The sequence below is a fragment of the Cordyceps fumosorosea genome (genome assembly GCF_001636725.1).
Source record: "Cordyceps fumosorosea ARSEF 2679 chromosome Unknown scaffold_24, whole genome shotgun sequence".
NCBI lineage: Eukaryota > Fungi > Ascomycota > Sordariomycetes > Hypocreales > Cordycipitaceae > Cordyceps > Cordyceps fumosorosea.
This window is the reverse complement of record NW_017387324.1, coordinates 300,275-319,093: the sequence shown is the minus strand read 5'-3', so window position 1 is coordinate 319,093 and position 18,819 is coordinate 300,275. Positions and strand designations below refer to the sequence as shown.

General features: G+C 55.5%; 4 protein-coding genes across 4 annotated transcripts; 3 read left to right on the top strand and 1 right to left on the bottom strand.

The window, feature by feature from the left end:
• Nucleotides 1-466: 466 nt before the first annotated feature.
• On the top strand, nt 467-2,313 carry ISF_07829 (Peptidase M20, carboxypeptidase S; the record flags this gene model as incomplete). Its single annotated transcript, XM_018851432.1, has 3 exons — nt 467-819; nt 869-2,031; nt 2,105-2,313. The coding sequence occupies 3 exons, from the start codon at nt 467-469 to the stop codon at nt 2,311-2,313; spliced, it is 1,725 nt and encodes a 574-aa protein (XP_018701448.1).
• Nucleotides 2,314-2,441: 128 nt separating this feature from the next.
• On the bottom strand, nt 2,442-8,028 carry ISF_07828 (proteasome component; the record flags this gene model as incomplete). The annotated part of the gene is made up of 3 exons (XM_018851431.1): nt 2,442-7,710; nt 7,764-7,816; nt 7,861-8,028. The coding sequence occupies 3 exons, from the start codon at nt 8,026-8,028 to the stop codon at nt 2,442-2,444; spliced, it is 5,490 nt and encodes a 1,829-aa protein (XP_018701447.1).
• Nucleotides 8,029-13,644: 5,616 nt separating this feature from the next.
• Nucleotides 13,645-15,310, top strand: ISF_07827 (mRNA binding post-transcriptional regulator; the record flags this gene model as incomplete). The annotated part of the gene is made up of 4 exons (XM_018851430.1): nt 13,645-13,925; nt 13,981-14,121; nt 14,420-14,686; nt 14,743-15,310. 4 exons carry the CDS (start codon nt 13,645-13,647, stop codon nt 15,308-15,310), a joined length of 1,257 nt encoding a protein of 418 aa, XP_018701446.1.
• Nucleotides 15,311-16,826: 1,516 nt separating this feature from the next.
• On the top strand, nt 16,827-17,594 carry ISF_07826 (Acyl-CoA N-acyltransferase; the record flags this gene model as incomplete). The annotated part of the gene is made up of 1 exon (XM_018851429.1): nt 16,827-17,594. The coding sequence occupies one exon, from the start codon at nt 16,827-16,829 to the stop codon at nt 17,592-17,594; it is 768 nt and encodes a 255-aa protein (XP_018701445.1).
• Between the last annotated feature and the right edge of the window lie 1,225 nt (nt 17,595-18,819).

The window sequence follows — 18,819 nt, the reverse complement described above, 5'->3', positions numbered from 1 at the left end:
CTGATGATAGCTTCGTTCGTTGCGGACGCAACTACCGTTCTCATCCCGCCCTTCGCCCTGCTCCCAACATGAAAGATTGTCGGGCTTGCATGTGCCGGTGCATGTGCATGTGCCGATGCATGTGCCTGCAGCATCAAGCATCCCATCGGATATCAGATCAACCCCCGACGATACCAGCCCTTTGAGTGATACGACCGGCCGTGTCGCTGGTCTTCACCATGTTGGTCTTGCCGCCCCATCGGCAACTGGGGACCGGCCGGGTCGCCTACCCGGCCGTGCACGGAGCTTCCAAGCCACGCCGTGCTGCTTGCCGAGACCGCGTCTGCAGTACGACACCTTGTCCCGAAACAAAAGCTGAAGATATTCCCCCGCATTCACTACATATTTAAGACTGGGCTCATCTATCCATCTTTTGCTGTATCCTCCGCAAGTCAATTTTCCTCTGCGAATCTTGCACACAAGCGCCATGGCCCTTTCCAAACTCGTCTTGCTGGCCGGCAGCCTGGCCGCCGCTCTCGTGGCCCCGACCTCGGCCCGCGCCGTCCACGACAAAGATAACAACGCGCTTGCCGCCTCCGTCACCTCGGACGTCGACGAGTGCCGGCTGCCCCCGGTCCTCGACCCCTCCGCCGACGGCCTCCCCAACAGTGACCAGCTCTGGGGCAACCGTTGGGCGCTGCAGCGCCAAGTCGAGCGTCACCAGGCCATCGTACGTGTTCCTTCCGTGTGCTACGATGATCTCGGTCCCATCGGTGAGGACCCGCGCTGGGCGCCCTTTGATGAGCTTCACCGCGTCCTCCGCCGGACCTATCCCGCCCTGTACGTTTGCCCCCCCTCACTCCCGAACCTTGGCTAACATATTTGACAGGCACAACTACGCCAAAGTCGAGCGCATTAATAAGTATGGCCTGGTCTACACCGTCCCCGGCGCCGACCCCTCGCTCAAGCCCATCCTCCTAACCGCCCACCAGGACGTCGTCCCCGTCCAGGACGAGGACGCCTGGACCTACCCTCCCTTTGAGGGCTACTATGACGGCCAGTTCCTCTGGGGCCGCGGCGCCAGCGACGACAAGAACAGCCTGACCGCGCTGCTGACCACGCTCGAGGTGATGCTGACGCAGGTGCCCTGGCGCCCGCGCCGCACCGTGGTGCTCGCCGCCGGCTTCGACGAGGAGTGCTCCGGGTACCGCGGCGCCGCGCGCATCAACGAGGTGCTGATGGACCGCTACGGCGAGGAAGGCGTGGCCATCATCCTCGACGAGGGCGGCCTCGGTGTTCAGGACCTAGGCGACGTCGTGTACGTGCTGCCGGCGGTCGCCGAGAAGGGCTACCTCGACGTCTGGTTCGACCTCGAGGTCGGCGGCGGCCACAGCTCCGTGCCGCCACCAAACACCGCCATCGGCATCATGTCCGAGCTCGTCTCCGAGCTCGAAGCCAACCCGTACGAGCCCGTCATGACCAGGGAGAGCCCCACGTGGGCGCACCTGGCCTGCATCGCCCGGTACTCCCCCGACGAGATTCCCGACGTCACCCGGCTCGTGCACGCCGGCGACCTCGACGGCCTCGCGGAGCTTCTCGCCGCCGGCGGCGCTGAAGCCTCCGGCGCTCACCCGTTCAGTGTGCGCACCTCACAGGCCGTCGACATCATCTTCGGCGGCGGCAAGATCAACGCGCTGCCCGAGAAGGTCACGCTCGGCGTCAACTACCGCGTCACCCGCGACGACGGCATCGACGCGGTCATGCACCGCGTTGTGAAGCTCATCGAGCCCATCGTGGAGAGGCGCAACCTTTCGCTGTCCGCCTTCGAGCACGACGGCGGGAAGTACCACCCGGGCGTCACCCGCGTGGGCGGCGCCGGTAAGATCAGCATCCGCGCCGACCAGGTCTCGGAGCCGGTCTCCGTCTCGCCGATGAGCGGCAAGGTCTGGGACACCTTTGCTGGCTCCGCGCGGCACTCGCTGCGCTTCGACGGCACCGTCGTCCCCGTCGGCGAGATCATGACCGGCAACACGGACACACGCCACTACCTGGGTAAGTACAATCTCTCGCCATGTTCTCGCCCTCCTTTGCACTGCAGAATGCAGCCTCTAACGTCCGCCACCAGACCTCAGTCCCAACATCTACCGCTTCACTCCGGCCAAGGTCGGCTCCAGCGCCGGCGTCCACACCATCGACGAGCGCGTCGATATGCGCGAGCACATGAAGATGCTCGGCTTCTACTACGACTTGATCCGCAACTTTGACCGCGTCGTGCTTGACGACGAGCGCCGCCGCCGACCCTGGTCCGCGGACGAGGGCAACGAGGAGCTGTAGCCGCTGTGCAGCTCTGCCCAGCTAAACCGCCTGACCCTACTGCTGTCTGTTAGAGTATGAATAGCAACAATAGTGATCAAGATCATGATTTAATGCCAGTGATGTAGTAGTTGTATCGACATTCACACCTAAGCTAGCTCCTCCAAGATCTTCCTCCACGCCCGCTGCAGATCCATCGCCCTCTCCTCCTGCACCGCCCGTTCCACCATCTCCCTCAGCTTCTTTCCCTCTGCCGCTCCCGCCCCCGCCCCGAACACGCCCGCCTCACGAGCCTTGAGTGCCGCCGCCACGGCCTCGATGCGCTGGTTGCGCTGCGGGTGCGTCCCCGTCTCCACCCTTTCCAGGTCCAGGCTATCCAAGTACTCTGTCAGTGTAGTAGCCGCGCCGCCGTCCGCGTCCGTTGTGGCGCCGGTCTTGAGGTCCGCGGTCGCTTCCGCCATCATGTCCGCGACGCACTTGTACCAGACCTCGCGCTTGATGGCGCCGAACTTGTCGTGCGCCAGGTACGGCTGCAGCGTCTTGAGCACGGCTGCAGCGACGGCCGCCACGTCCCGCGACGGCGAGCGCGTGTAGCCGCGCGCAATGGCCTCGAAGCCGTTGCGCGCCGTGTCCGCGCCCTTGTCCTCCTTGGAATCCACCTCCATCTTGTCCTCGTCCGTCAGCGTGTCCAAATACGGCGTCACAATGTCCGCGATTTCGCTCAGGAGATCCAGATCGCTTCTCGCTTGCGCAAACTCCCAGAGACTGTGAAACGCGTGCGGGCGGTACTCGTCGTTGTTGCGCTTCGCTTCGCGGATCGAAATCTTTTTCATTTGCGCCGAGACTTGCTCGTTGCCCTTCCAGAATGCCTGACTGCTCTTGACAAACTTTGGAAACGACGAGAGCACCTTCTCCTTGCCGGGGAATGTCTTAAGGGCCAGCGCCTTGTCGAAGGACGGCCAGAGAGCCTTGCAGTTGGGCTCGCCGATGCCCCCTGTCATTTCGGTGGCGCTCGCAACATCGGAGATCGCGGCCGCGATTGTAAAGGCGCCGGTGTGCCGGAGCGCCCATTGCGTCGTTGCGAGGCAGCGCTCGACTAGCGCGACAATCTCGGGCACGTACCGCATGACGGTGCGGCTGCTGCCAGCGTGTTGGCTCCAGACCTCCTTGAAAACCTTGCTCGCGTACTCGTCCGTATCGTGAGATCCGAGATAGGCAAAAGGCAGCAGGTCCGCTTCTTGGCTGGAGAAGTGATCAGGTGAAATCTTGGCCAGCGATACAACGACGTCGGATACTTTTTGGCGGCGACTTTCGTCCTCGCCATTAAAGTACAGCTCTACCAGACCACTGCAGAAGCGCTGGCGATCAGCGTCCTCCACCGCCCTCATGATGTAAGCGGCCGCTCTGGCGTATGCTTGGCTGACCTCGTCATTCTTATCCAGGGTTTGCTTTTCGAGTAGTTTCAGGAACTTGCTCGACAACGGCTTGATGTCGCTGGTGTGTCGCGTAAACAGTGTCGTCAGCACGCGACTGCACCCAATCTTGGTCGGCATACCGATGGCGGTCTTGATCGTCGCCTCCAGCCTTGGGGCCAGCTGTAGCATGACATCAGCATCAACAAACCGCAGACTGTTCTCGATGGCCTCGGAAATAGGCGACTGGTTGACCATTTGCGAGCGCAACTTGTCAATCTGATCGCGGCTTTCTTCACCGGCGCGCTGGTAGTGGTAATTGATCTGCTGCGGCTCGATTGTACTCAACAAACCCAGCATGTGGGAGACAATCTCCGGGATGAATGGGCGCAGAGACACGCCGCCATGCTTGCAAATCTTCATGACGGTAATCGTCGCAAAGATTTGCACCTCTTGCACGGAATTCTCGATACCCTTTTCGGACAGCAAGAAGGGAAGCGCCTCTCCCATCATTGCCTTGGCAGCGACACTGTGGTTGCTCTCTTCCAATTGGCGTACAAGACCGTTGGACAACCCCATGCAGAGCTTGAGTGCCGCCTCACGCACACTGCCCTTGACGTCATCGAGGACTTTGAGCGCAGCGGTCCAAATGTCCCGATAATACTTCTCGTACTGCACGAATGGGCGGCCGTGGACGAGTTCGGCGATAGCGGCGCAGCTGGCTTCACGCATCCGCCACTCGCGACCAAGGATGCTCTTCAGTAGGTCTTCCATGATGGCTTCGAAATGCTGGTCAATGGTCGCGTTCGAGTCCTTGATAAGAGACTTCCAAATATCGTCCATGGACCTTTGGACATTAGAATTCGGATCGAACCTGTATCTGTAGAGCTTTGGATACAGCTTTGGGTCAACTTCAGACTCTGACAAGATGTTGCTCAGACCAAAGCGGCCAAAAGCGGAGCGTGTAGACCAGGTTGCGGCGTTGGCAGCAAGGGACATGAACTTGTACACCAGGCGCTGGTCGCCAACTTCATTTGCGAGGTTGACGATATCCTTGTATGACGTAACAGAGTTGCCTTCACCGGTGGGCAGAGCGCCAGGCTCAAACAGCTCCGTATCCTCTTCCACCTTGAGCTGTGTGCCAGAGCCCGTAAAAGCCGCCACGAGGTCCTTAACCAGCGCAGACTTGAGATCAGCATCACCTCTCTCATAGACGAGAGACAAGCCGCGGGAAGCTGTCTCCTGCACAAGCTCGTCGCGCGCATTCAGTAATCGCATGAAGGCGCTTTGAGTTTCTCGCAGCCGAGACTGCACCTGCTCGACATGGGAGCAGTACTGAACAATGCAGAACAGCCAGATACCGGACGCTTTGAGCAGAGAAGGTTTGGTGCCTTTGCAGTCTGCGAAAAGCTTCATAAGAACTGCAGCGATAACGGAACCCAAAGCTTTCCGTTGGAATTGATGACCATGGCACTCGACATCCATCCCCAACTTGATCTGGTCCGAGTCCCATCTACCAACGGCCGCCGTAATGGCTTCTCCCACAGTGAAGTGAATCTCAACCTGCTTCAGTTCATGAAGAGCAAATAGGCCCTTAAGAATAGCACCCAACGTGCCCTGTTCCCATTCTGAAGTCACAACGCTTGTATTTTCTGTCTGGTTAGCGTCGATGGCAGAGGCTAGGCGACCCAAACCGGCAATGGCACGCTCATTGCCCTTCTTAGCTTGTGCTGATAGCCTTTTGATAATGATCTCTAAGCTATGATCCCCCGTCGGCAAAGGCACAGACAGTTTAGCAGACCACAGCTGCGCAAACGCATCGAGAGCGGCCTCGAACAGTGAAGCCGGTGTGGACTCATCTGCCAGATAGCACAAAGGATATGTTGTTTCCGGAAGCTCACGGTCATAATAGACGCAGCGGGACTGCAGGTGACCAAAGGCCATCAACGCACCCTCTGCAGCGTTTAGGTCAGGGCCTGCTTTTTTCTGCGCATTGTCAAAGAAGCTGTGCAACGTGATGCAGAAGTTGGAGACGGCGTCAGCACCGTTCACGGGGTGAGCGGCCAGTATGCCAGTGGCCTTAGCCGCCAGTGTCCTAACTTCTCGATTGTTCGACTTAATCAGAGGAAGTAAACTCATCGTCTGCCCCGTGAGCTGACCGATAGTCTCGGCCTGGGCGAGCGACGCCACTTCAACAAAGCAACGTATGCAGTCCTCCACGATGGGGGAGTCTTCGGCAAACGCGCCGTCGAGGCATGTCTGGAGATAGAAGACGAGGTCTTTTGGCTCGACCTTTTGCAAATAGGCGCGGACTTGATTTTGAGTCATGATGTCGTTCTTCAGCTGGGCATTCAAAGCTTGCATCCAGTCCGGCTGGACGGCAAAATCGTCCAGTGCCGAAAGAAACATGAGGTTCTTGCAATACTTCAAAGCGACCGGGAAGGCAGGAACTCGCGAACCGTGGAAGTTTTGAAATACCGGACGGGCTGGTAAGATCGGCAGCCCATCGACGGATTCTTTGACGGGCGCAGGCGCTGGCTCGATAAGTGTATCGAAATATGCAACCATCATATGTCTCCAGCTAGGCATTTTCGCATTGACCTGGCTGTGAGCAAAATACGTCCAAGGGTCAAGACCCTTGTGTCCCTGCTCAATAACATCATTTCGCTCGCCGTATTGGCCTGCAACTGCCAGGATATCGATCCATCTGGCGTGTATATCGGAGAAGGGAAGGCATTGATTTGCCCATTTGACCACGGCATGCCGTGTGCTGCGAACGACTGGTGGCTCGAGAGGGAGCGACATATAGGTGAGAAGCATAGTCCTGAGCATCGAGTTATCGGCCGTAGTGCTGGGGTCAATATTCGCAGTCAGGCTGGAAAGAGCGCCATCAATGTTGACAATGGCATCATTTGTTGAGTCCTCTGACAAGGTACGAAAGAGCCAGGCAGCAAGGTCAAGCTTGTCATCGGTTGGCATGTCCGCGCTGCGTGCCAGCAGGCCGATTGTTTCATAGGCACGCGACCGTAGGTTGATGTCATCAGTGGTACGAGACGAGGCAACGGGCCATCCCTGGCTTTCAACATATTCTCGCATCTTTTGAATCAGCTGTGGCCCAATGGTGAAGCCAGGTTTAGACGGGCCAATCTGGGCGACCCAAGACAAGTATTGGAATAAAGCCTTGTGAAGTTTGGTTCGCTCGAGGGTGCTGGATGGCTGCAATGCGTTTGGTGGTGATCCCTCTTCTGGAGGCAGGAAGTCGAGGGTCACGACTCTCATGATACCATCCGTCATGGTCGTTGAAATGGCCGACTTGGACAGCATGCCGAGGATTCGCGTGCGATTGGCGGCAGGGAGTAGGGCATGGGCGGAAAACAGCCGCTCAACGAGCTGCCTGTCCTCCAAGGACACCGAGCTCCTCTTGATGATCTCCTCGCCGGTGGAAGCCACTCTACCGTCAAAGCTACCAGCAGAGTATAGGGCCGGCAGGAATTTTTCTTCATCCGTAAAGGCAGCGCTCGCGAGAAGAGTGACGACCTTGACCCGGAGCTCAGTTATGCGACGAAACAGATTTTCCGTGTCTGGGCTTTCAGGCGGAAATAGAGCCAGCTCGGTGCTTGAAAGCGTTGGGTTGGATTGGGCCAGCGTCTGGGAGCCCGAGGCCGCCCGCAGGCGCAGAAAGACGCCGAGCAAATAAGCCAAATACTTTGCGTCAGCCGGATCGTCAAGACCGAGCGCGTTTCTGAAAGCTTCATCGTCTTTGCTGCCGCGTGGTGGTATTCTCACATCCAAGATCAGCCGGAGGATGATATTGAGAATGGTTGCTGCTCGGGGCTGATTCTCGTCCGCCGCGAGGCCCTTGAGCGCGATGGGTAGGAGATGACGCCGATCTTCCACATCAGTTCTGTCAAGACTGTGCAAGATAAATGGGAGATCCAGCTGCTTGATAACGGCGGAGTCAGTTGTTCTGTACTGTTGCAGAAGTGCCTTGACGGGCAAGACAACTCTGTGAAGGGGTAAGCAAATGCATTCTCCAGTCACATCGACGCGAGTACATACTGCGGTGGCTGAATGAAGGTTTTCAGAAGTGCCAATGTTTTAATAACCTTGCGCTATGTTAACCGTTTGTGCTTATAGTATGGCGAAACCGTCATACCTTTGCCCGGACACTGGCATGGTCGCTGGCGGCTTTTAATATCAATGGCGCTAGGAAGCGTTGTAGCAGCTCGTGAAGCTTCTGCTCCTTGTTGGCGACGTTTAATATTTTGAACTCGACACTCTCGACCAGTCGTAGCTCCTTTTGCTCCGGCGACGGCTCAGCCATCACGATCCTGGTATGGCTGCTGTTTGCGTGGAGGTGAACTGGAAGCCAATTTTAAACAGAATCGTGCGGCGATTCGTACAACATGATACGCACTTGAGAGATTGTAGATGAAAAAAATAGGTTGCGCAAGTACCTTTTTACGTTACAAATGCTTGAGATGCCGCAAGTAACCCGACCTCTGGATGATGTAGACCGCTGCGGCCTGCCAGGCGACAACGTTTACGACATGGAATTCCTGACTAAGCAGGCTCAGGATCGCAAGGCCGGGGTTGTTACTACGCAGCAATGTGCACAGCAATGATTAATTGATTAACTCTGTGGGAACACCGTTTTCTTTTAAATGAGTTAAGAATTGCTGCTGGTTCATCTATACAGCACCGATGGCGGCATTCGTCTCACACAGAATGATCGGAAGAGTTGTTGCCAAAGGCTCAGACGTAGGTGGCCGAGCTATGCGGTTTCTCGGAATTTGCGGTTCGAAGCTCTTGGCCCATAACCAAAAATGGCATCATCTGCCTTGCAGTGAACCGGAAGGCTTATTAGCTTCCCATCTGCGCCTTCTTACAGACCACTGTGACTGTCGAGTTCGCAAAGATGCCAAGATTCATGCTTTTTAGCTGTGGCCATGGTTACTAGCAGCCCGGGCTCCTTCGTTAGCTGGCATGAGCAGATTGTGGCAACAAAGAGTTCGCACCCCATTTGGTATAGCACGTCAGTTTGAGATAGTTAGATCTCGAAGAGCCAATGAACTCCTGAGCAGGTACCATCAGGAAAGCTCGACACCCCACCGCACCGAATATGCAAGATGAAAAGCTTGGGGGCAAGCTTGGGGGCCTCTATACGAGCGCGTTTCCAGCAGCCGCTATACTATGCTGACAGTTGAGGGCGAATTCATCGGTATGAAAGTAAAGCTGCCTGTAGCTGAAAACACGGTGCAGCAGAATAAGGGAAATTCTTGCAGCTCCGGACTAGAGGGTCGATACAGGTAAAGCTAGTCAAGTCAAGTCGGGGGAACAGAAGCGCTATTTTGGTGTCAGACTAACTAATAATATGTCCTCCACATTCACAGCCTCCTGGAGAGCGATTTTACTTGTCGGCGTAGTTGGACGAGCTGATGAGGGGCTTTGCAAGGGGTGCGGCACCTCACACCGAATGAGGGGTTGCAAGACTCTTGCGAATCAGGCTGAGCCCTGTGCGAATACAGGTAGTTGCTATTCGGGTAACTAGTCCTGGTATACTGTGCCAAAACCAGCGTTGAGAGTTGGAGAACGGTGCGGCGGAGAGAGGCACGTGAAGAAGCTGTGAAGAAGCTGTAAAGAAGCTGACTGCCCCAGCTGAGGTCTCTGCCTAGGCACAACAGTAAAAAACAGTAACAAGGACGCAGGCTATCAAGCCCAGTGGCACAATGCTTGTGCAGCTGGAGCATGGAAAACTAGAAGAGATCGGCTGTCTCGGTGCTTGGAAGCGATTTAAGTTTAATTGTCGGTGGTGTAATGAGGGCGATGGAGCCATTCACCATCCTATCAGATTCGAACTTCCCAGCTTAGGAAGTTTAATTTGTATACTGCAAGGAGGTAGCAAAAAGCAAGAATGGCGCCTGGAGAGAGGCCAGGAATGCAAGACCAGAGACGTGTATGTCTCGGGATTGGCCGTGGTGATGAAGGCTACCGTGGTAGATTTGGCAAGGTTCGCTGCGAGGTGGAACGCGCGGTAACTCGTGCGGACAAGTTGTGCCATTATTAGCCACCAGGAATGTGAGCAATAACCGAGACTGTGGCCGATTAGGCACCGAGGCTGGAGGTGCTGCAAAAGCCATGGATGGATGGGTGTTTGTAAGAGTAACCATGGAAAGCTCTCAGGCCATGGTTGGTGCAAACTCTAACTTTAAGGACGACGGGACGACTTGGCTGGAGCCATTTGGAGTGCTTGCTTTGTTGGGGTTGGTTGCATGATACTGGTGGGTGAAAGCAGGCAGGAAACAAGTCCATGCACCAGTTGGTGCCTGGTGGCGTGCAGATGCAGAGCGTCACCTTATTGCGCAGGTGAGGGAGGCTGCTGGAAGAATTAAGCTGCTAACATTCAATGTGGTGGCGTAGGTAGCGAGATGTTAAAGAAGCGACGGGAGGAGGGAGATTGATGAGTGGATAGAAAAGCGAGGGCCGGTGAAAAGTAACCCGGCTTGTGGCTGGGCTGGTCGGTGGCTGGTGGGGTGGCTGATCCACTGGAAACACGAATTATGCCGAGCAGCCACGCATGTGGGAGACTTTGCGTCCTTTCTGGGTACGTGAATTTAGAAGAGCTATTTATGGCTGTTTACAGGGAATTTTGAACTGGCGTATTTTTACCTGCGGGCGATGATGTTGTCAGGCCCGAGCACAGAGCGTGCTTGAGCTGGCTTGTTTGTAGGTATGCAGCGATACAATCCTGACTTGTGTTTCAGAGTCATCATTGGCTCCTGGGCGGGAAGGCAACAAGAGCTAGAGATTGGCTGGATGTTTATCAAATGTGGCTTGGGTTGATACGGGCATGCATATGTGCATGATGACGGATGATGCCAGGAACTGCAAACGGAGGCGTCAGCAGGAAAAAGCATTTACGGTACGATTTAACTATTCGTAAACTGAGTTGTTATCTGCCAGTTGACCAGTTACTTGTACTGTTTTGCGTTGTCCAATATGGGTCATGACCCGCTAAGCCATTCCCGGTCAAGGATGAGATACTGACAGAACCATTGCTAATAAGCAAGAACTGTTGAAAGTTGCTTCAGGCCTCTGACGGCACTGATCAGCATGTTTATTAGGTGAAGGTCCAGAATGCTGGTGCTACTCGCCGAGTCTGGATGGCTTGACTAGTCGATACCGATGGGGCTCACACCACACTATATCTGGTCCGTGGTGGTTGCAGTCACTTGTGCCACGGCAAGCATCAGTCAACTGGTTTGCCTTGTCTGCCCGCGATATGTCTGTACGCACTGTATTTCACACGGCTCACACGGCTCGCATCAGGTACATCCAATTGATCTGTGTGGCCTCGGGCGTGCGCTCTCGGCTGCCCGCTTCTGGTCCGCCGGTTCCTTGTCCCCTCATCGTCCGTTTCCTGCTCTTGCATCGTGAATTTGCTTGATTGAGTTCTTCCATTCTGCTTCAATTGCTACAATTTGCCCCGTCGTCTATTGCGTGCCTACTCGCACTTATTTGCTCTATTGCATCCGTGCATTGCGTTGCGCTGCTTCACATCCGTCCGCCCACCAGGCACCAAGCACCCTGCTGGCCGTCACCGCGCACAAGCCCGCTCCACACGCTGCTCTGTCGTGCAGCCAGCATTGCAGGATTCTTTACGTATCCGTACTGCCGTATCGTACCGTACCTGCGGAACCCAGTGAGTAATAAGTGAGAGAATCGGCCGGTTCTAGCAAAGGCGTTTACAAAGGCGTCTTCTGTCTTGGACGTGGACGCTGTACTCTGTCTGACACCTGCACACATTTTCTAACACGAACAGACAAACGAGCGAACCCAAGCATCTTGGCCGAAACTGAGCAAGAAAAGCAACAGCGCTGCCCCGGTCGATCCTTGTGGGTATTATTTGAACGAGGTAAGAAGCCTCCCAACCCAACGCCTGGTTTTACGCCCTGCCAGCGCCAGACGAAGTCAGCACATGAGTGGCTGGTGCAACAGTGGGTTCTGATGGGGCTGCAGTGCTATTTCAGCACTGTCAACCACTATGAGCGCCACTGCGAGCCACTGGAGTTACCGTGGCCTGTCAAGGCTTGCCTGTTGTTTCACTGGCCAGTGATGTCTGTGAGCCAGGCTGAGCCACTGTCAGCCACTTTGGACCGCGATGGCTGCCTTTGTTGTTCCCTTGCCCTCATACAAATAACAACAAATACGTCGCGCTCGAATAGTTTCTCTGCCCATTTCCTGCTTGCTTGATTTTCTCCTCCACTTGACCCAGCATAAGCCTCTCTTTTTATTCTTCTTCTCTTTGTCCCACTAACCCATTTCTCAACGCGGTCTAGCTTCACACCACCAACTTCTCCGCTACGCCTGGTCCTCCTCTCGCCCCCCTCACTGCCTTCCAGCAGCTACTCCCGCTAGACCACTGCAGGCCTGCACCACGAAAAAGTTTCCTCACTAATAATTCCCTTGCCTCCCTCGCTCGCTGCCTCGCGCAACCTTCCTTCTCTTTCCTTCCACATCTTTTCCTTCCCCTCCCCTTCCGTCAAGGCTACTGCGAGTTTTCCCTTGTGCGTGTTTCGGATATTGTCAAGAGATTTACGGTTGTTTTGCGGGCGCTTAAAAGTAAGTTTACTACATGAACCCAATTTCTGTCATTCGGGCTTTTCGGCCTTCGCGGCCTTTCTGTTTTGCTGGTGTGCGCTTGGTGGCTCCCTGGCGCGCCGCCTCGAAAACTCTACCGACCTACCCCTCAACGAATCGCGATATCATCGACACGTCGCGTAAAAAAAAGACTTCGCTTAGCGCCTGCGACATCAAAAATGGTCCTCGACGATGCCATCCCACCACAGCAATTGATGCATTTGATGACTTTCGACCGGTACCCGATGCTTATCCTGCGCCCGAGCTCCCTGGCTGATGACTGGCTGGCCGGATGACGTGGCCGTGCCCGACCTCTACCCCCGGCTGCCAAATAACAATTGCAAAACTTTGGGTTCCAGCTCGCCAGCTGCCACCAAGCTTTGTTGCCTGTTGGCTTTGCCGCTTCTGCTCCTACACACGCGTTGGCCGCACTCAATGGCGCATTAGTCCCGAAATTGTCCGTGTCGCAAAGCTATTTGCCGCTTTCATCCATCCGCCTCCGGCCGCGTTGGATGCAAGGGGTCGCCGCGTACAACCGTGGAGCTCGCCAAAGGAGCCAACACACCAATTTTTGTCACTTTCTGCCAACGAATGCCAGCTCCTCTTTTTTCCGCTTCTCGATGGTGCTGCTGCAGGAACAGCCGCGGCTCCATCGCCAAACCCCCTTGGACCCGCGTCTTCCAGCGTTCCCGTCAGCCGTGATGGATCACGGACCCAGGCTCCTACCAGCAAACGAACCACAAACAAAGCAAATGCAGGCCACTGTCGCTACTCTTCGGTACTAATCACACTTTTTTATAGGTTCTCGTCATTTCGTCATCGTCCAACTGTTTTACCACGTTCGTTGCGAATTTTCGGTAGAACTTACGTCTGCATTTTTGGGACTCTTTGTCGGAACCTGCTTCTGTCATTCTCTCCCTACTTCCGTGTCTTGAAGAGCAATTTGCTTGCTTCTTTTCACTCGGCGTCGCGGTTTCTTTGCCAGAATTCTCTGTACGACCATCTTGTCAGTGTCGCGGCTTTTCGGTCCGGATACCAGCTCCCTCGATCCCTACGCACATTACGATTTGTTTCTCGCCTCAAGAGTTTACGACCCTCCGCGTGTACAATTCTAGCCAACTTTGTCGACCAATCTGCATCTAGTTCAGCATTCTCGGCAACTATTTTCTTGTACGACCGCGTTTGCTCACTGCCTCCAGCAATACCGCTAACTCGCGTCAGATCGCTCGCTCACTCGGCACTTTTGATTCTCGACATTTCTTTCTTGACCAGTGTGTACTTTGGATCCAATACCTGGACCATGCTGACCCGCCAGATTACCATGGAGCTTGACCCTTCTTTCCGCGCTGCTTCTGCCAACGGAGGCCCCTCCAACGGTCAGATGGCTTTCGCGAACGGCACTCCCCCTTCTGGCGACATGTCTGCCCCTCCTCCCACCGGCTCTTCTCAGGATCAGGCCAAGACTACCTTGTGGATGGGTGAACTCGAGCCCTGGATGGACGAGAACTTCATCAAGGGTGTCTTCCTCTCGGCTGCTGGCGAGACCGTCAACGTCAAGGTCATCCGCGACAAGAACTCTGGGTACGCTCCTTTCTTTGACCCGCTCTCCGCCTGCCAACCAGTGCTAACAAATCAGTAATGCCGGATACTGCTTCGTGGAGTTCCAGACCGCCGACGCAGCCACCAAGGCCCTTGGCCTGAATGGCAACCCTGTCCCTAACAGCTCCCGCCAGTTCAAGCTTAACTGGGCTTCCGGCGGCGGTTTGGTTGACCGCAGGTATGTACAGTCCCTCCCAATTTGTCCCCAGTGCCTCGGCCGCGCTCAATCCCCTCGAATCGCATCATTTGTACTATCACCCACGCTCAATGGCATTCAATTGTTTCACGTTTGCGGTGAGCGCGCAGTCACGCTGCACTCGCGCCCCACTTTGAGCTGTTGTCTCATCACATCAACGTTCACTTTGGCCAGCTCCAGCATGGTTATTAGTCAGGCCCAGAACGTCCCGTTTGCCACATGCATCCTCACATTTCTTTTCTAAATTCCTCTCGAAAACGATACTAATGCGGTACAACAGAGACGATCGCGGCCCCGAATATAGCATCTTCGTCGGCGACCTCGGCCCAGAGGTCAACGAATATGTCTTGGTTTCTCTCTTCCAAGCTCGCTTCCCTTCTTGCAAGTCTGCTAAGATCATGACGGATGCCATGTCGGGCCAGAGCCGCGGTTACGGCTTTGTCCGTTTCTCTGATGAGAACGACCAGCAGCGCGCGCTGGTCGAGATGCAGGGTGTCTACTGTGGCAACCGACCAATGCGCATCTCCACTGCTACTCCTAAGAACCGGTAGGCTATTGCTGTCCAAATCGCCATGTGTCATTGAAAAACTAACTTTTGTGAAGCGGCAACCACGGCTTCGGACACGGCCACCACGGTGGCGGCCCCATGATGGGCGGCGGCATGCCTCAGCAGCCCATGTGGAACGGCATGCAGGGCTTTGCCTACGGCGGCTACAACCCGGCGACGCAGATGAATCAGTTCACCGATCCCAACAACACAACCGTGTTTGTAGGTGGTCTGTCGGGCTACGTCACCGAGGACGAGCTCCGGTCCTTCTTCCAGGGATTCGGTGAAATCACCTACGTCAAGATTCCTCCTGGCAAGGGCTGCGGCTTCGTCCAGTTTGTCCACCGTCACGCGGCCGAAATGGCCATCAACCAGATGCAAGGCTACCCGATAGGCAACTCGCGCGTCCGCCTGAGCTGGGGCCGCTCGCAGAACAACTCTGGCGTTGGTACCCCTTATCGCCCTGCCCCTCCTCCTCCTCACTACATGGGAATGCCTAGCCACGGTGGTCCTGGTCCTTATGGTCCTCAGCACTTTGGCGGTCCTGCTCCCGGTCAGGGTCCTGCCGGTCCTGCCGGCCCCCCTGGACCTGCTGGCCCTCCCCAGGTAAATGGAACCGAGTAACAAGCTGGCACACGTTGATGAGACAGGGCTAACCACGGACATTTGTCAGTAAACAGAACTTTTAAAACCAGCAAGTCTGTGTTTTCGTCGACTCGATTACGGCAAGACTTGAATATCAGCAGCTTTCTGGGACGGGAACATGACCCATGTTACAAGAAGCTCCTTTGTGGAATTCGGCTCACATGATGTTGTGCGTTTGTTTGTCTTTTCTTGGCAACCTTTGTTTCCCCTGGAAACGGTTTTCATTCTGCCTGGGGGGCATGTTTTTTTCGGGGCGTTGGACTGAAATCAGAAGACGTGCCGTGCTGCTCACGCTCTGGGCGGGGCGGGTTCCTTTGTCTTGTTGTCTTTTACAGGGCTCTTCTTTTGGCCACGTTTGCTTTTTGCGCGCGCTTGACACGACGACGACACCATGCCACTTGATTATTTTCTTGAGTCTTTCGAATCACGAATTGGCGTTGCGATTTGCGTACGTTCGGGGGGTGGAGGGATTTGCCATCAAGTCACATTATCTCACATGGATTGCTGCTGCTTTCTGAAGCTTATCTTTTGTTTCCTTTGTCACTAGTTGCTCTACATTATCCTGAACAAAATGGTTCTCTGTATACGTCGGTGTGTCGTGAGTGGCCTGCACGCCGTGATTCTATTGTCGACTAACTCAAGTTATCTGACGGACGGGGAGCTGTATTGGTGTCGAGTCACCGTAATCTGTAGTTTGGTGACCAGTGGGGTGAAGTTTACAGTCTCTTGTTGCTTGAGTGTGGGCAAATGTCGAAGTAGGTATGTAGGTGGTATGTTGTCAGCTGCCTACCAAGGTAGTCGACATGCCTGATGAGACACGGGATGAGCGTCATACCCTGCATGCTAAATCTGCAGGTATCAGCCTTTTCGTAAGGCTAACAGCAGAATTTATTCACCCACACAACCATGACAGCTTACCAATCGTAAAAGCGAGGCTGCCAGGTTGAGCTTACTAATTGCCAAGTTTTGTAACGAAGCTGCGCAGCCTCGCCAGCTCAGGATACAACGCCAGAACCATAACTTAGATGATCAGTTACATGCGAGTGCAATGCTGTGGCAAAGAAAGGCTCGGAAACAGCCATGAAGGAAGCCACCTCCACCGCACCGGCGAGTCGCAAAGGGCAAAGCTGGGTACCTACTGTATGTCAACTCCACAAGTGCGGGAAAATCAGTTCACTATGAACTGGCCTGCATGTCTTATATGTCCGCGGTGGAAGGAAGGCTGATGTGTTTCTTGTTTTAAAAATAAAGGACCCCGCCCCCTCACTACCTTCTTTTTTTCTTACCTGCTTTTCTTACTTCCCTTTTTCCTGCCGCCGCCGAAGTTTTTCTTGTCAAGCCACCACATCGCCGCAAGCCGCCCGGTTCCGATCTGACCGAACCTCCAATCAGAATCACGGACCTGTACAGATACGAACATTACACCACCACACTCGCAGCGTTGTGCAGACACAGCCAAGGCACACACACAAAACACACAGCACACACATACACAATGGTCAATCCCAACTTCTCCATCCGTCCCAGCCGCGAGGCCGACATGCTTCGCTGCGCCGAGATCATGAACGCCTCCTTCTCGCCGGACCCCATCGGGCCGCTTCTCTTCGGCCCGCACACGCCGTCCTCGTGGGCCGCCACCGCCGCCGTGCACTGGCGCGCGCACACCGAGCATCTCGCCTCCTTCCCCTCCGTGCCCTTCGCCATCCACTGCGTGCACACCGACCCGTCCACCGGCGCCGAGACCATCGTCGCGACGGCCGAGTGGGCCGTGTACGACCGCGTGCGCACGGCTGCCGAATGGGTCGTCGACCCGTACACGAACCGCCTCGAGTACGTGGAGCCGGCCTCGGCGCGGGCCGGCGCGCAGGCGATGCTCGGGCCGGTGGTCGCCGCGCGGCAGGACTTTGTCAAGGGGCGGCCGTACGGGCTGTTGACGTTCATGGCGGTGGACCCGACGTGGAGGAGGCAGGGCGCGGCGACGGCGTGCGTGCGCTGGGGCATGGAGCGGTGCGCGGAGGTGGGCGTGCCGGCGTACTTGGAGGCGACGGCGGAGGGGATGAAGGCGTACGCGAGCATGGGGTGGGAGAGGGTGGACGTGGGCAGGGAGCTGGTGTACCCGCCGATGATGTGGTGGCCGGAGGGCGTGGAGCGGTGGGCGGACGTGAAGGAGGTGAAGGAGGCGGACGGGACGAAGGTGGTGAATGGAACGGAGGAGGATTTTACCATTGGCCAGTCAGAAGTTTTCGAGTTGAAGGGGCAGTGATGGAGGGAGACGGGGGTAGGGACGGCAGGATCTATTGTGAGGACTCCATTGCAATAGGAATACTGGACAAGACAGAGTATAAAGCGTTACTAAGCACTGTTTATAGAATCAACTCTCAAGTTTGCTTATACTCTGCCTTGCTTGTGTTTGTGCTTCTTCTTGTCTCCTATCTGGTCCTAGCTAGTGTACTTGGTCCATGTGCTTGCCTGTACTTGCCGCTCTCGCCGACGCAACGGAGCAATTCCGCCGCCTCTCTGCCGTCACCCTGTCCTGTTCCTTCCCCTCGTCATCTTATTCCAAGCAGCGCAATCACAGAATCGCCCCCGCGACGTCTTGGCTTGTTTCGTAGCCTCACCCGTGGTTCCAAGTTGGCCAGATGAGCCGCTGTAAGGCAAACAAGTCTGCATCTCGCACGGGGCAGAGTGAAAAGTTTGCTCAACTTTGCCGTCACTGCTGCATTACCTTGCTGATGAAGAAGACTCCGGAAGAAGAAAAAAAACGTACTAATTTTAGGTGTATATTCTGTGATTCTATGACAACACGTCTTGTGCCGTCTGCCTTGCATTGGGGATGGGTCGCACAACAGCAGCCTCGCCAAGTTATATGTGCGTCCCCCTGAACGGGCTAACCGCCAGCCGCGGAGATGCAGCCATCCACGCGGATGATGGCAGCATCGACATCTTCTCTTCCCATCTTTCTGTCCGCCTATTTTCTTTGTAATTTTTCTATTTTCTTCGCCCTTGGTCAGCGAACCCCCTTCCCCCCCTCCTCGACATAAGAACCGACGGTTTTGGGCGCCAGTAAGACAATGGCACGCGCCGCCCCCTCGACTAACTACTACTCGGTTAAGAAAGGGGGAGAAAGTTGAACTGACCCGCTTCGCCTCTCGCCAGATGCAACCCATTCTGCAACAACGCCCGCCAACGGCGCAAACAAGCCCCAGGCCAACCTTGCCAACAACGACGCGATGCATGTTCAAGGACCAAAAAAAAGGCGCTTGCGCAGGCGGTAGGGCAACGCCGCTTGCGCTGCCCAGTTAGTTGGCCGCTTCGCCCGAGCCCGTCATCCCGGACGGATAGTGGATATGTCCCTTTTGTTGGTAGCCGATCCAACAATGAGGGCTGGCGATGACCAAGTCCCATCATGAACTCACCAGAACTCGAGACGCACAAACAAAAGGCTCATCAACTGCAAAAAAAAAAAAAAAAAAAAAAAAAAGGGAAAA